Source organism: Dryas octopetala, chromosome 2 (genome assembly GCF_963921425.1).
Source record: "Dryas octopetala chromosome 2, drDryOcto1.1, whole genome shotgun sequence".
NCBI classification, from domain to species: domain Eukaryota; kingdom Viridiplantae; phylum Streptophyta; class Magnoliopsida; order Rosales; family Rosaceae; genus Dryas; species Dryas octopetala.
The window spans coordinates 12,564,545-12,577,282 of record NC_141367.1 but is presented as its reverse complement, the minus strand read 5'-3'; the positions used below and the strand labels follow the sequence as shown (position 1 = coordinate 12,577,282).

The 12,738-nt window shown below is 33.1% G+C and overlaps 1 protein-coding gene, 1 long non-coding RNA gene and 1 pseudogene across 2 annotated transcripts; 2 read left to right on the top strand and 1 right to left on the bottom strand.

Annotated features, from left to right (window-relative positions):
• Positions 1 to 3,650: 3,650 nt before the first annotated feature.
• LOC147293176 (uncharacterized) lies at positions 3,651 to 10,991 on the bottom strand. Its single transcript, XM_086231021.1, has 2 exons — positions 9,521 to 10,991; positions 3,651 to 4,633 (listed from the first exon to the last, which is right to left on the bottom strand). Exons 1-2 carry the CDS (start codon positions 10,989 to 10,991, stop codon positions 3,651 to 3,653), a joined length of 2,454 nt encoding a protein of 817 aa, XP_086087147.1.
• LOC147293177 (uncharacterized) lies at positions 5,031 to 6,919 on the top strand. Its single transcript, XR_015120690.1, has 4 exons — positions 5,031 to 5,104; positions 5,182 to 5,265; positions 5,410 to 5,484; positions 6,845 to 6,919. It is a non-coding gene; the product is annotated as an uncharacterized LOC147293177 (long non-coding RNA).
• Positions 10,992 to 11,912: 921 nt separating the features above from the next.
• LOC147293175 (PHD finger-like domain-containing protein 5A pseudogene) lies at positions 11,913 to 12,248 on the top strand (annotated as a pseudogene).
• Positions 12,249 to 12,738: the final 490 nt, after the last annotated feature.

Here is a 12,738-nt window from a genome sequence, read left to right as displayed (position 1 = left end):
AATTAATAATACTAATTATATACCAATATAAATTGCAATTTAATTAAATATGATGCATAACATATAAGATTTGATATATATATATATATATTTGCATGAGTAGTATTGGTAGTGTAGTATAGTACTAGTATTAATAGAAATAATATATACTAGTACAAGTAGTTTAATAATATATATTATTATATATCTATCATACTAATTTATATAATGGAGACTTAGAGTACAGTCCATTTTATGAGTCTTTTTTAGACTAAGACCGGTAGTGATTTAGGGTTTTTAATTAAGTCCTTTTATTTTTCTTCTTTGATGGTTTTATGTTAGGTTTTAACTCCGAGATTTCGGGCTCCGCCCGAAATCTCGGAGTTAAAACCTAATATGCAGCCTCTACAAAGCCCACTCTACACCCTAGGAGGGGAAATATCCTTCAAATAGAGGGAAATATCCTTCAAATCGGGGAAGGACTTTATTATGAATTAAAATGATTTTCTTATAAATTAAAAGGATTTTCTTATAAATTTTAAAACACCTCCGGTCTCTATCTAAAAACTGTTTTTCTAAAGGACTTAAGTCTAATTATCTCTTTATATAATTAGTATGTGTATGTACCAATAAATATGAATACTATGTATAATATATATATATATGCATTAGTAATTACCTAACAACGAGGTTATTATTTTCCTAATTATGATAACCTTTAATTTATTAGAGAATGACTAGATTTTTATATTAGCCCACATGCACTTTTAATAATATTAATATATATGATAACATTACACATTTATATCTTCTTATAGTTAGTTTATAATATTAGTCGTTTAGTATTTATGTTACTAACTTTAGTATTTATGTTACTAACAGAATATATAGTATTATATAAGCATCTATATATAACTAACTTTCGGAAATTATTTCGGTTTTTTTTGGTAAATATTTCAGCTTTTTCATTAATAATCAATTCTGTTTCTTTCGATAATTGGTCGATTTACTAACTTTTTTTATTTTACCAAAACCAAACCGAGTTTTTTCGGATTTTCGAATTACAAAAATCGATATATTCACCAAACTAAAGGGCAGACCTAATGTCGAGCGATCAACAGTGCAAATCCTTTCGCTTCGATGGCTCAACACCTAGTTTGTTGATTAGCTCTACGATTGTACACCCTATGGGCAGGTTAAAACCATTGAAAATTTGGTTGAAACTTACTGCAAGAAACTATATGCAATTTTGAAAATAAAGATCACTCAGTGTTTTTGCTCATTGGTAATGAAATTGCGTAAAAAAAGGTTTAGTTATTTGCTCTAAAGAATTTATATATATTTATAGAGGCTCCTTTTATTTAGGGATTCCTATTTAAGTGATCAATCATAGGACCTATTATATTGTAGGCTTTTTATCACAAATTGTCCCTCAACTTTCACTAAAACATCAATTTGGTCCCTAAAGTGCATTCACTCAATGTCATCCCTCATCTTTACCACCGAATATCAATTTGGTCCCTAGACACACTTTGAAAATTCGGCAAATATAGCTCAAGATACGAAAAAATTCTCCCAAAATTCCTATGGACTTGTTTTGACTACTACTATTTATATATGGGGTCAAATTATCAAATTGACATTTAGTATTTTCAAGGAATTAGTTTGGGAATTCTGAATTTTCTGAAAAATCAATTTGATAATTTGACCCCATATAAAAATAGTAGTAGTCAAGAAGAGTCTTTAGGAATTTTCGGGAAATTTTTCGTATCCCGAGCTATTTTTAGCGAATTTTCAAAATTGATGTTCGACGGCAAAAATGAGGATAAAATTGATTGAAAATGTACTTTAGAGACCAATTTAATGTTTGAGTGAAAATACAGAAACTATTGGCGATAAAAAGCCTTATATTGTATTTCAACAATTCGAACCTCTATTTTGTAGTTCTCTATTCTAAGATTATTTTTGTGCTACGGTTTCTATAATATTGTTTACTGCAAAGAATGTGTTGGGTACTTGGGTCCAACAGAACAACCCAAATCAGCAATCCGAAATGAGGTTGAAATAGGACACATATCATTTGCAATGTAAAGGTTTTCAAGTATTCCCTAGCCTCAACCAGCATTCCCTTCACAGTACCAGCTGCAGTCCTCTACAACAAAACATATTAACATGATAACAACAAATGAAGTGTCACAAGTGCAGAATCACAGCTCAAAATATATGGTTGTTGATTTGCAAAAAAATAATAATAATAATAATAGTCTAAAAATCTTTGGCACTTGTCTATCTATCTAGCTTTCTTAATTTGTGGTTTTAACCTAGTTTAATTTCTGTTGCTGTACTGATTAATTATTTATGATTTGTAACTCTTTTCTGATCTCTTAATGATTTGCTCGTTCCCAAGACAAATTCGTTTTATGTAGACATACACAAATATGTTGGTTGATTTGTAAGAAATTTTTAGCATACTTACACAGTTACATCTAGCTATATATAGAATGAACAGCATAATTCTAGTTTTGGGGAAGAAAATAAGAAAAACCTGTGGATTGGAATTTTTGCCGTTTAAGGCTAAAATAAGAAAAACCTGTGGATTGGAATTTTTGCCGTTTAAGGCTAAAATAAGAAAAACCTGTGGATTGGTCAAACTATCAATGAAAACTTGATGGTCTAAAGGCTTCTTCTTTCTTTTATTGCCGTTTAAGCTCCTATGTATTGACTTTTCAACACAAACTAGAGACCAATAATACGTACACTTATGAAGTTGCAAAGAAAGAGCATATAGTAGACACAACCGTCACATCATATTTTCTCTCTATTTTTTTATTTCAAAATTTTAAATAACTGTCATATCTTAAATATATGTTTTCTAAAATAAAATAAGAGAAATTATATTTTTGCAAACCGTCTGTGGAGACATCTCTGTATCCTCAGACAACAAAATAACTGTGTACGATGAGCATAAATTATGTAAAGAAATTAATTAATATAGCTAACTAGTTAGGGGGAAATTGGAAAACAAAACAAAATATAGCTACCTGTACTCTGAGTCAGGGTACATGTGTCCGAGAAGAAGTTGGAGACTATATTACAGCTCATATTTATTTTCTTTTGAATATTTATATTATTTCATTTGTTCTCAAAACACCCTTGTGTTTGTAGGAGCCAATATTTTAGAATTGATTTATACTGATTGACTCAATAGCAAGATAAAATACTGATTTATACTAATCAAGCCATTCGCATTTTTCTGAAGACAGCCATCATGCATATATCTTGCCGTTGATATTTGAGTATTCAAGAAAAATCTCATGAACATGCAAAGGCACTAGCACTTGTATAAATTCAAATAGTACTTGTACTAGTCACCATATATACGTGCTGCACAAGAAAATCAATTGTTTATTATTATTCAGCTAATTAACATATCTTCCATGTTTGAAAGTGTTGATCCTTGGCAGGGACGGAGCCAGGATTTAGAACTCGGAGGGGCTAAATTAAAAAAAACATCGACGGTACGATGAAATTTCATTAATAAATAAAAAAGATACACCTAGTTAGGGGGGGACATAGTGAGCCTTACCCCTCAAAATGCATATCTATACAAAAACATAGACTAGAAAATAACAACAAAACAATGAAACATGCAATGCAAATACAAGATAAGACTATGCAAATTGAACCCTGCGCTTCTTCAAAACATAAAAATCCTTAATTACTGAATCTGTACTTATAGTATCAGAAAGCTCTCTTTCAATGTGGAGAATCATACAATCATCAAGAAACTCATCTTCTATCTTGTTTCGAAGTCGAGTTTTAATAATCTTCAAAGATGAAAATGCTCGCTCCGTTGTTGCAGTAGAAACAGGAAGAGTCAACACTAGACAAATCAATCTATATATCATGGGAAAAAAATCTGACTTCCTTGTTTCAACTAACTGATGACATAAATCAGAAATAGAAGATGTATTACGAAACTTGGGATCAGAACGCATGTCTACCTCATAAAAAGGGCATTCCATTCTTAAACTAACTAACTCAGCATGAGTGAAATCTTGAGGGTAGAACTTCATAGCAAGATCACATATATGTTCAGTTTTAAATGATCTGAAACTATCACGAGGATCCAATGATGAGCTAAGAGTAAGAAGTTCCACTGCTTGGGGGTTAAATCTAGTATCTAACTCCACCAACTGAAAATCTATAACAGCATAAAATACATTTACATGATAATGATGTTCAACTGTTATAGAATTCCTTTGTTGACAAGAACGACCTGTACCCACCCTATAACGAGCACCCAAATCAGGCATAATGATTTCATGTAATTCACAAAATGATTCCACTGTTTTCAGAAAAGTATCCCATCCATTTTCTCTCAACTCTTGGAGAAATAATTTTGTTGTTGAAACAAAATTCAAAGCATGTACAATGTCTTGAGATTTGTTCTGCAATGCTTGAGAAAGAAAGTTAGTGATTTCCATAACCTTATTCAACAAAAGCAAGTTAAACACAAAACCAAAAGATGTCATCCAATTAAGAAGACTATTGGCTTCCCCACGCATATCTTCGTTGATTCCACTTAAAAGCATTCTTTGAAGCATTGTACTAGTTGAAGCAAATAACTCAATCAAGCTTCTACTAGAACGAAAATGCACTACAACAAAATTGTCAATAGATATCACCAATTTTATATCAGATTTGAAATTGACTGATATTGTAAAAATTATAATATCAGTTAATTTTTTAGCTGATTTCTAAACTCTATTAGATATCACATGGTTTTTTTCAACTGATATATAATATTTCCTTTTTTCTAAGAATTTATAAAGACATCAATCTAAACTATCAACTGATATCTTAACATACCATTTATAATTTTCTTGTCCTAACACCCAAACATACCTGATATGTAATGATTTTTTTTCGACTTAACCTAGCTCCAAACACTTAAATACAAATTCTATATATACTAAAAAATTAAAACCTAGGTCAGTTCTCACTTCTCTGTCTGTCTGTCTCTCGCAAAGTCGCAAGTCGCAAGTCGCAGTCGCAAAAACTCTCTCAGCTCAGCCTCACACACCTGCCGTCGCCGTCGTTGTCGCCACTCCCAGACTTCCTAGTGAGTTCGTCTGTCTCTGTCACTCTCACTTCTCTGTCTCTCTCTCACCCTCTGACTCTCAGCCTCTCCCTTCGCAGACACACTTCTCACCTGACCAGTTGCACCCCAGCCTCTCTCTTGCCGTCGCCGCTGCCGCTTGAAGATCCTCTCGACAGGTTATGGTAAGTGTTTATCATGTTTTTAATTTTTTCCCCAATTCATTTAGTTGGTTTCTGGATTTTTTGATTTAGTTTGATTGAGCATTTGGTTTGTGATTTAGTTGTATTTGTGCTGGTTTATGTTTTCTGAATTTTTGGGTAAATTAGTTTGCTCACAAGGGGGTTTCAACCAATCTGAGGAAATTGGCTAATATTCTTCCCTCCGATTCTCGTTTTCTTGCGGTGAGTCTCTTCCCATCATCCTGGTTGTTTGTTGCATTCAAGTTGTTCTCTTTCCTTTCATTGAATCATGTCGCCCAGCACTTATTCTCAAATTGACAAGCTCAAGGTCACGCCTTTGATAGTGGAGAGTGAGAGAGAGAGAGAGAGAGAGAGAGAGAGAGAGAGAGAGAGAGAGAGAGAGATATTAGAAGTGGGTTGGACCATTTCTTCATCTTCAGATGAAGAAACTGAGAACTTGGGTAAAGTCGGATGCTTTTAGGTCAGGCCAAAATGTTATGGACAACCTTATTTCATATCTTTTACCTTTTCCTTCTAATTCGTATAATGTAAGAGTAAGAGTTTCCAACTGAGACTTATTAACTTACAGTAAAAGTTTCTTTCTGATTCGCATAATGTTTCATCTGCTGCTTTTTGGAAAAATTGATACTCATTCCACCTGATACTTTTACAATTTCTGATACTCATTCCACCTACTCAGGATAGATTCTTTATGATAACAAAAGCACTGATAAAATTGATGACCATTTTAATGCCCAATCTATTAAGTAGCAGGGGAATCATGTGTGTTATCATTGACTTCAACTTTCAAAAACCTATGGTTTTGTTAAATGGTATGAATGATAAAACTTTTTTAGTGGGGTCCAAATTGTTTGAATTTCCTATTTTCCTCATCTGCATAAAAAAGATTCCTTCATAACTTTGACTCTGAAGCAATGACTTAGAAAATTGGCACCTCCACCTTCTTGTATAGTTAGAAAGACACTTCTCCCTAGAATCAAATCTTATTTTATTGTAGCAGCAAAAAATAAATTGCAAAAATAAAATAAAATCTTATTTTATATTGAATAGAATTGACAGACTTTTAAGTACTAATGATCTTTTGCCTATTGTTACAATCATTCCCCATCCACAATTTAATACTTGTGGATTAACATAATAAACAAGTGACAATAATATCATGCACCTCTCTTTTGTGGCTGCGGATATAAATTTTTTTTTTTTTAAATTCAGATTTGGTGAGTGCTTGTACATTGGATATTCCTCTACTTTATTTGTGGTTCTAGCTAGCTAATACTGGATTATGGCATGTGATGTAATCTTGAAGCACTAATGGCTTTGTAGTACTAATGCTATAATTAATATGATATGAAAATGAGATATAAAGGCAAAATGCTCAGTTCCCAAATAAAGAGCAGTTGAGAACCTTGGATTTGAATATGACCCATGTTGAAACCTTGTCCATTCTTTCAACTTTTTCCACATTTGAACTCTATTTTCTTTTTCATTGTACTCATTATCAGTGGCTCCAATTGCATGTTTTAGATAACACTATTTTCTTTTTCCTTTATATTCTGGTAAGAATTTTGGGAAGGAAATAGACCCCAAAAAGCAGCAGAGGGTGCATCCAAAAAGAGTTTATACCTTGCCAACTGAGACTTATTACCTTACAGTAAGAGTCCCTTAATTTTTATTTTTATCTTTTTTGGGTTCTTATACATCTAATGAGTTTTGGAAATGACTTAGTGAGACATTAAGCCCTTTGTGGTGGAATCTTTGGTGTTGTAAATTGCTATATGTGACTAAATCTCAAAAGATTTTTCTGTAATTTTGACAATGTGACTTCTTGTAACTTGAAGTTCATACATTGATGCTATTCTAGATGCTTGATACACTAAAGATTGTTTTTAACTTAGTATTTGTTTAATCTATGCAGATAAATGTGATAACCAGTCAGCCTTAAACTGTTTTGAGCTAATGTGATAAATGTGATACTTAATATTTAACTTAGCATTTAACTTAGTATTTGTTTATGTCTATGCAGATAGATGTGATAAGGAGTTTTTGACTCTCAAAGGGCTTTGTTTGGAGATGCTAAGGAAAAGTAAAGTTTCTAAGTGTCAATTGTCAAGTTTCTTATTATTTAAGGCCTACTTGGCACTTGATATACAACTTGGTTTTATTCTAATTAATAAGTATAACTCTTTGGTTTTAGAATTTGTTGCAATTCTAGTATAATTTTTGTTGTATAGTTAGTAGCTTGATAATTCCTAATGCTTAAGTGTATTTTCACAATGAAATTATAAATACAATTATTGTATTATAGGGAATGTACAATTTCAATTTATTGTTTTATATATCTATTTTGTAGATGAGTTATTTTGTAGTAGTGCTATATATATATTCCATCAATTCTTTGAGGGCATGGGACTTGGTGGCTGCATCTCTCAGGTATGACACGACAGCTAGCCTGTAGTACATGACCTGCATATCTTTTATATTTCACTAAAGCCTAAGAACCTTCGATTTGTTCCACATACCTCATTAGGTGATTTAAATTTTTTGTTTTAACTTTATGATGAATTTTATGCTTATTTTAATTTTTTTAGCCACTTATCCCATGAATTTGTTTTCCTCATTTGTTCCTCCAGAATACACATGTTTGATTAGAGTGTCATGTACTTTAGATAATATGTTATATATTAATCAATTGAATTAACTGATTAGGTGAAGCTTAGTTTATTTCCATTTCTTATGCTTCCAATCAACATTTTTACCTTGGTCAAAACCTTTATATATATATATATATTCATCACTATCAACTTTTTTATTTTGTATGTACAACATTGGGTATAGATTCATCACTATCAACTCATTTTCTAGTGCTGCTATTGTCCATTCAACTACTCTGACTTGCTTTTATTCTTTATGCATATGCATGTTTAGTTGAAAATTGAGATTAATAAGGCATGCATGTATTCAGTATATAGAACTTATGAGATCAATGAATTTGTGATTAAATTAAAGAATATATGTTCCTTTGATGTTTTCAGTGGTCCAATATGAAGACCAAGCGAAGCGGATACACACAAGATCAAATAGATGAGTTGCGTGTGGAATGGGGAGATTTTCTGAACAATTATCTTTAGACCGACAAGTTAATTGGTAGGTGGTGTGCATTTTGCCTTTTTTGTGGATAGAAGAAAGCTGTCGTGCATGCTCATTTTTTGTAAAGCATGGAAGAAGATTGAAGATTTGGTGCTTTGAATTAGATCATACATGCTGCCATGACTATTTTGTAAAGGATGGCAGAATTGAAGATAGAACTAGCTAGCTAGCTAGACATAGTGCTGATTTGCAGATTAATTAGGCTAGGTGCTGTCATGTTATTTTGTACATGTGGGCAGCGTTTGGTACATTGTTTTGGTTTTGTAAAGGTCTTAATTAACAAGCAGGGTTTAGGCAATATTGCCTTAGTTATTAGGCTGGTGGCATGGTATGTTTAGACCTCTACAAAACAAAAAATATATATATGGTTATCTTGTTGGATATTTGTATTGTTATTGGTGATTATGTACATGTAGGCAGCTTTGAATATTGTTATTGGTGATTATTGAAATATATGGAATGAGAATGCATGGAAGATTTTATGGCTGCACAAATTTATGTACAGGCTCAAATTTATGTATTCATATCATTTTTTAGGTGAAAAAAAACTGATATAGCAAGTTGTATTCCAATTTTCTTTTGTGAAATCGACATACTAAACGATATCAGTTTTAGACTAATAATTGATATTTTATAACGCTTTGATATCAGGTTCTTTCTCAGATCTGATATAAAAACAATATTTAGATATCAGAACCTATTCCATACCTGATATTGATATCAAGATTATATATATCAGATTCTACTATAGACCTGATATTGATACTATAATTTTATATCATATTCTACCTCAAACCTGATATTGATATCGAGTTATATGTCAGTATTAGTATCCAATACGATATCTATTGACCAATTCTGTTGGTACTTGGATTTTATAGATATCATAAATAATATCAAATTGGATATCTATTTTTTATTTAGGATATCAGGTTGAAAAAGAAAAATGATATAATAAACAATGTTTACATATCAGTTTAAAACTGATATCTAAAATACCATACATTAGATATCACGACGCCCTATATCAGACGGCTACCCAAATAGATATCAGTCCACGACTGATATCTATCGACATTTTTCTTGTAGTGATGAGACCCCCAGCGAGTAGCTCCTGCTCGTGACAAAACACACATTTGATTTTTCCCTGTACCTGTCTCAAGTTTTCCAACATCTAACAAATCTTGAATTTCCTCTTGCCGAATAGCTTGTAATTCACAATGACGCTTGGCAGAAGAATCAACAAAATTCACAATGGAAGTTAACATAGAATAAAAATCCCAAGTATCAGACACACCTCTAGCTGCAGCATTTAAAGCTAGTTGAAGGCGATGAGCAAAACAATGCACATAATATGCATATGGGCAATCTTGAAGGAATAATGCTTGTAACCCGTTCCATGCACCACGCATATTGCTAGCACCATCATATCCTTGGCCACGCATATTTTCCACTTGAAGATTGTAGCTAGTAAGAACCTTGCATATATGATTCTTAAGAGTTATGGATGTAGTGTTGGGAACACTCCCAATGGCAAAAAATCGTTCTTGAATAAGGCCATTACAATCAACAAACCTCAAAATAATAGCCATTTGTTCCTTACTAGATACATCAACTGATTCATCAACAAGAATACAATATGGTTTATCCCCAATTTCCTCACGAATCTTCTTCCTCACTTTGTTAGCCATAATATGTAGGATTTCCTTTTGAATTTCGGGTGCAATATACTTTCCATTATGAGGAGCATTCTCTAAGACAACATCTGCAATGTTAGTATTCAATTTCGCAAACATTTTAACAAGTTCAATGAAGTTGCCTCGATTGGATGAGCTACTAGATTCATCATCACCTCTAAAAGCCAATCCTTGATTTGCTAGAAGCCTAACACCCTCTATTGTTGTCCTAAGACGCAATCGGTTTTGCTCCACTTGTTTTGATGATTGTGTATTCATCTGTACATCAATATGTGTAGAGGGGTTTTTCAAGAGATCCCAATTCTGCATATTTTGATGATGAGTTGAGTTTACAGCCCCTATATGCTTTCGAACACCACATTTTTTCCCATCATTAACCCTTTTCCAATGTGGATACCCATCCATAGTAAATGTAGGATGAGAAGGCGGGTTAGTATCAAAAAGGAAGCAAGGAAAACAAAATGCCTTGTCACTACTAATTGAATACTCAAGCCAAGGCCATTGAGAATACCAAGAAGCTTGAAATCGGCGCATTTGTCGTCCGTCAAAAGAGGAAGGGTAATCTTTTAATTTCGGTTGACATGGTCCTAAGTGAATATAAGCTCTTCGAACATTATCATGTTCATTAACAGGATACTTCCATATTGCTTGACGTAATCCCGGATCACGTTCAAGAGTACTAGTAGTAATCTCAATATTTGGATCAACCTCAACTCTTTCAGTCTCAACTCTTTCACTTTGAAACTCAGAATGATGTTGCTCATCACAAATTGGTGTAGATGAAGAAGGATCGTTTGTTTTCTTAAAATATGAAAGAATACTTTTTCTTTTCTTCGGAATTTGTTGATGATTCGACTCCGACATGACAAACTAAAACCTATTCACCATATATTATAAACATGATATGTAAGGATATGCTAAAATGAAAATCCCTAAATCAAATCCCTAAATTGATAAATACTAAAATACACATTCCATAATACTTTGTAAATTCAATTGAGTCTCAATATATGCATAACTTAATCCCTAAATGACTAAATTCACACCTTAAATTAAATCCCTAATAATAGAATAAAAAATCTAAATTCAGCTCCAATGCCCAAATATTTAGATCTAAATTAAATTTAAAAACAAAAGAAATATAATAGAGTTAGAAATTATAAATACCAAGAGGCAAGAGAAGATGTTGATTGTTGCACTTGCAAAGAGAGGCACGTGAGAGCAGATGCAGAGCACTAGAGAGATTGGGGCCACAGCCACTGCTTGTCGGCGATAGAGACAAGAGAAGAAAATATTTGGCTGTTTGCACTTTTCTGTCTCTGTGATGATCGACAATATATTGGGGAGCTGTGGTGATGTTTGTTTGTTTAATTGTTTTCTCCTTTTTAATTTAGGTGGGTTGTGACTTACTGACTTGTGAGCAGTGGGCTTCGCTTATTAAAACAAACAATTAAGGTTGGCAGGGGCTGGATATGTGTAAGTAGTGTTTTGTCTTTTTTTAGTTGGGGTGGGCTGTGGGCTGTATACATACATAGCTTAAAAAAAAAAAAAATTATGAGGGTGGGCTGGAGCACGTCCAGCCCACTATGTGGCTCCATCCCTGAATTCCTTGGTGACCAAGTAATTAATCCCTAAAAGCCAACAACTATATATATATATATATTACTAACGGCTCCTCAGTTCTCAGGCTCTTCATTTGTCCAATATATATAATATATTTCTCTTGATGGACTAACATATTACATACATACTATATAATAGGTGTAGTTGCACGAAGGAAGAAAGATGGCGAAGCATAATCCTGACCTAATTATGTGCCGGAAACAACCAGGAATAGCCATTGGAAGGTTGTGTACAAAGTGTGATGGGAAGTGTGTGATCTGTGATTCCATGGTTCGTCCTTGCACGCTTATTCGGGTATGTGATGAGTGCAACTATGGATCCTTGCAGGGACGGTGTGTTGTGTGTGGAGGGGTTGGAATTTCTGATGCCTATTACTGCAAAGAGTGTACTCAGCTGGAGAAAGACAGAGATGGGTGTCCAAAAATTTTGAATTTGGGAAGTGCCAAAGCTGATCTACTCTATGAACGAAAAAAGTATGGTTTCAAAAGAAGAACCTAATTAACTATTACTATTGGGCATTAGCAGGTAATCAACATATATGCAGTGTGCTAGTGAATGGTGGAGCAATATATGCCTTTCTAGCTAGAATATGTAGGATTATGTGTGTGAAGTGAAAACGCGAGGATTCTTATGTAAGCCATATATATATTTGTTTATCTACTAATTGTATTTAATTTTTCTAATGTGTTTGGTAGTTCTTTTTGTGGTTGTGTTGGCATAGAATAATATATACTTGGATTGATTTGTGTGTATATTATATACTTTTCTTAGCTATATGCGTGTGCATTTGATTTAGCCTTGTTATCTCTTGATATTTCATTTTAAATTTGTTCATTTTGGTCTTGTTCTATCCTTTTGTCTGAGCCAGAAAAATTCGTAACAGCCACGTGTATAGATGGAGGATGATCTGGAGAGGAGACCGCCATGTCAGCAAGGGGCATGCTTGAATGGGTTTGGACGGGGCATGGAACATGATTCAACTTGATGG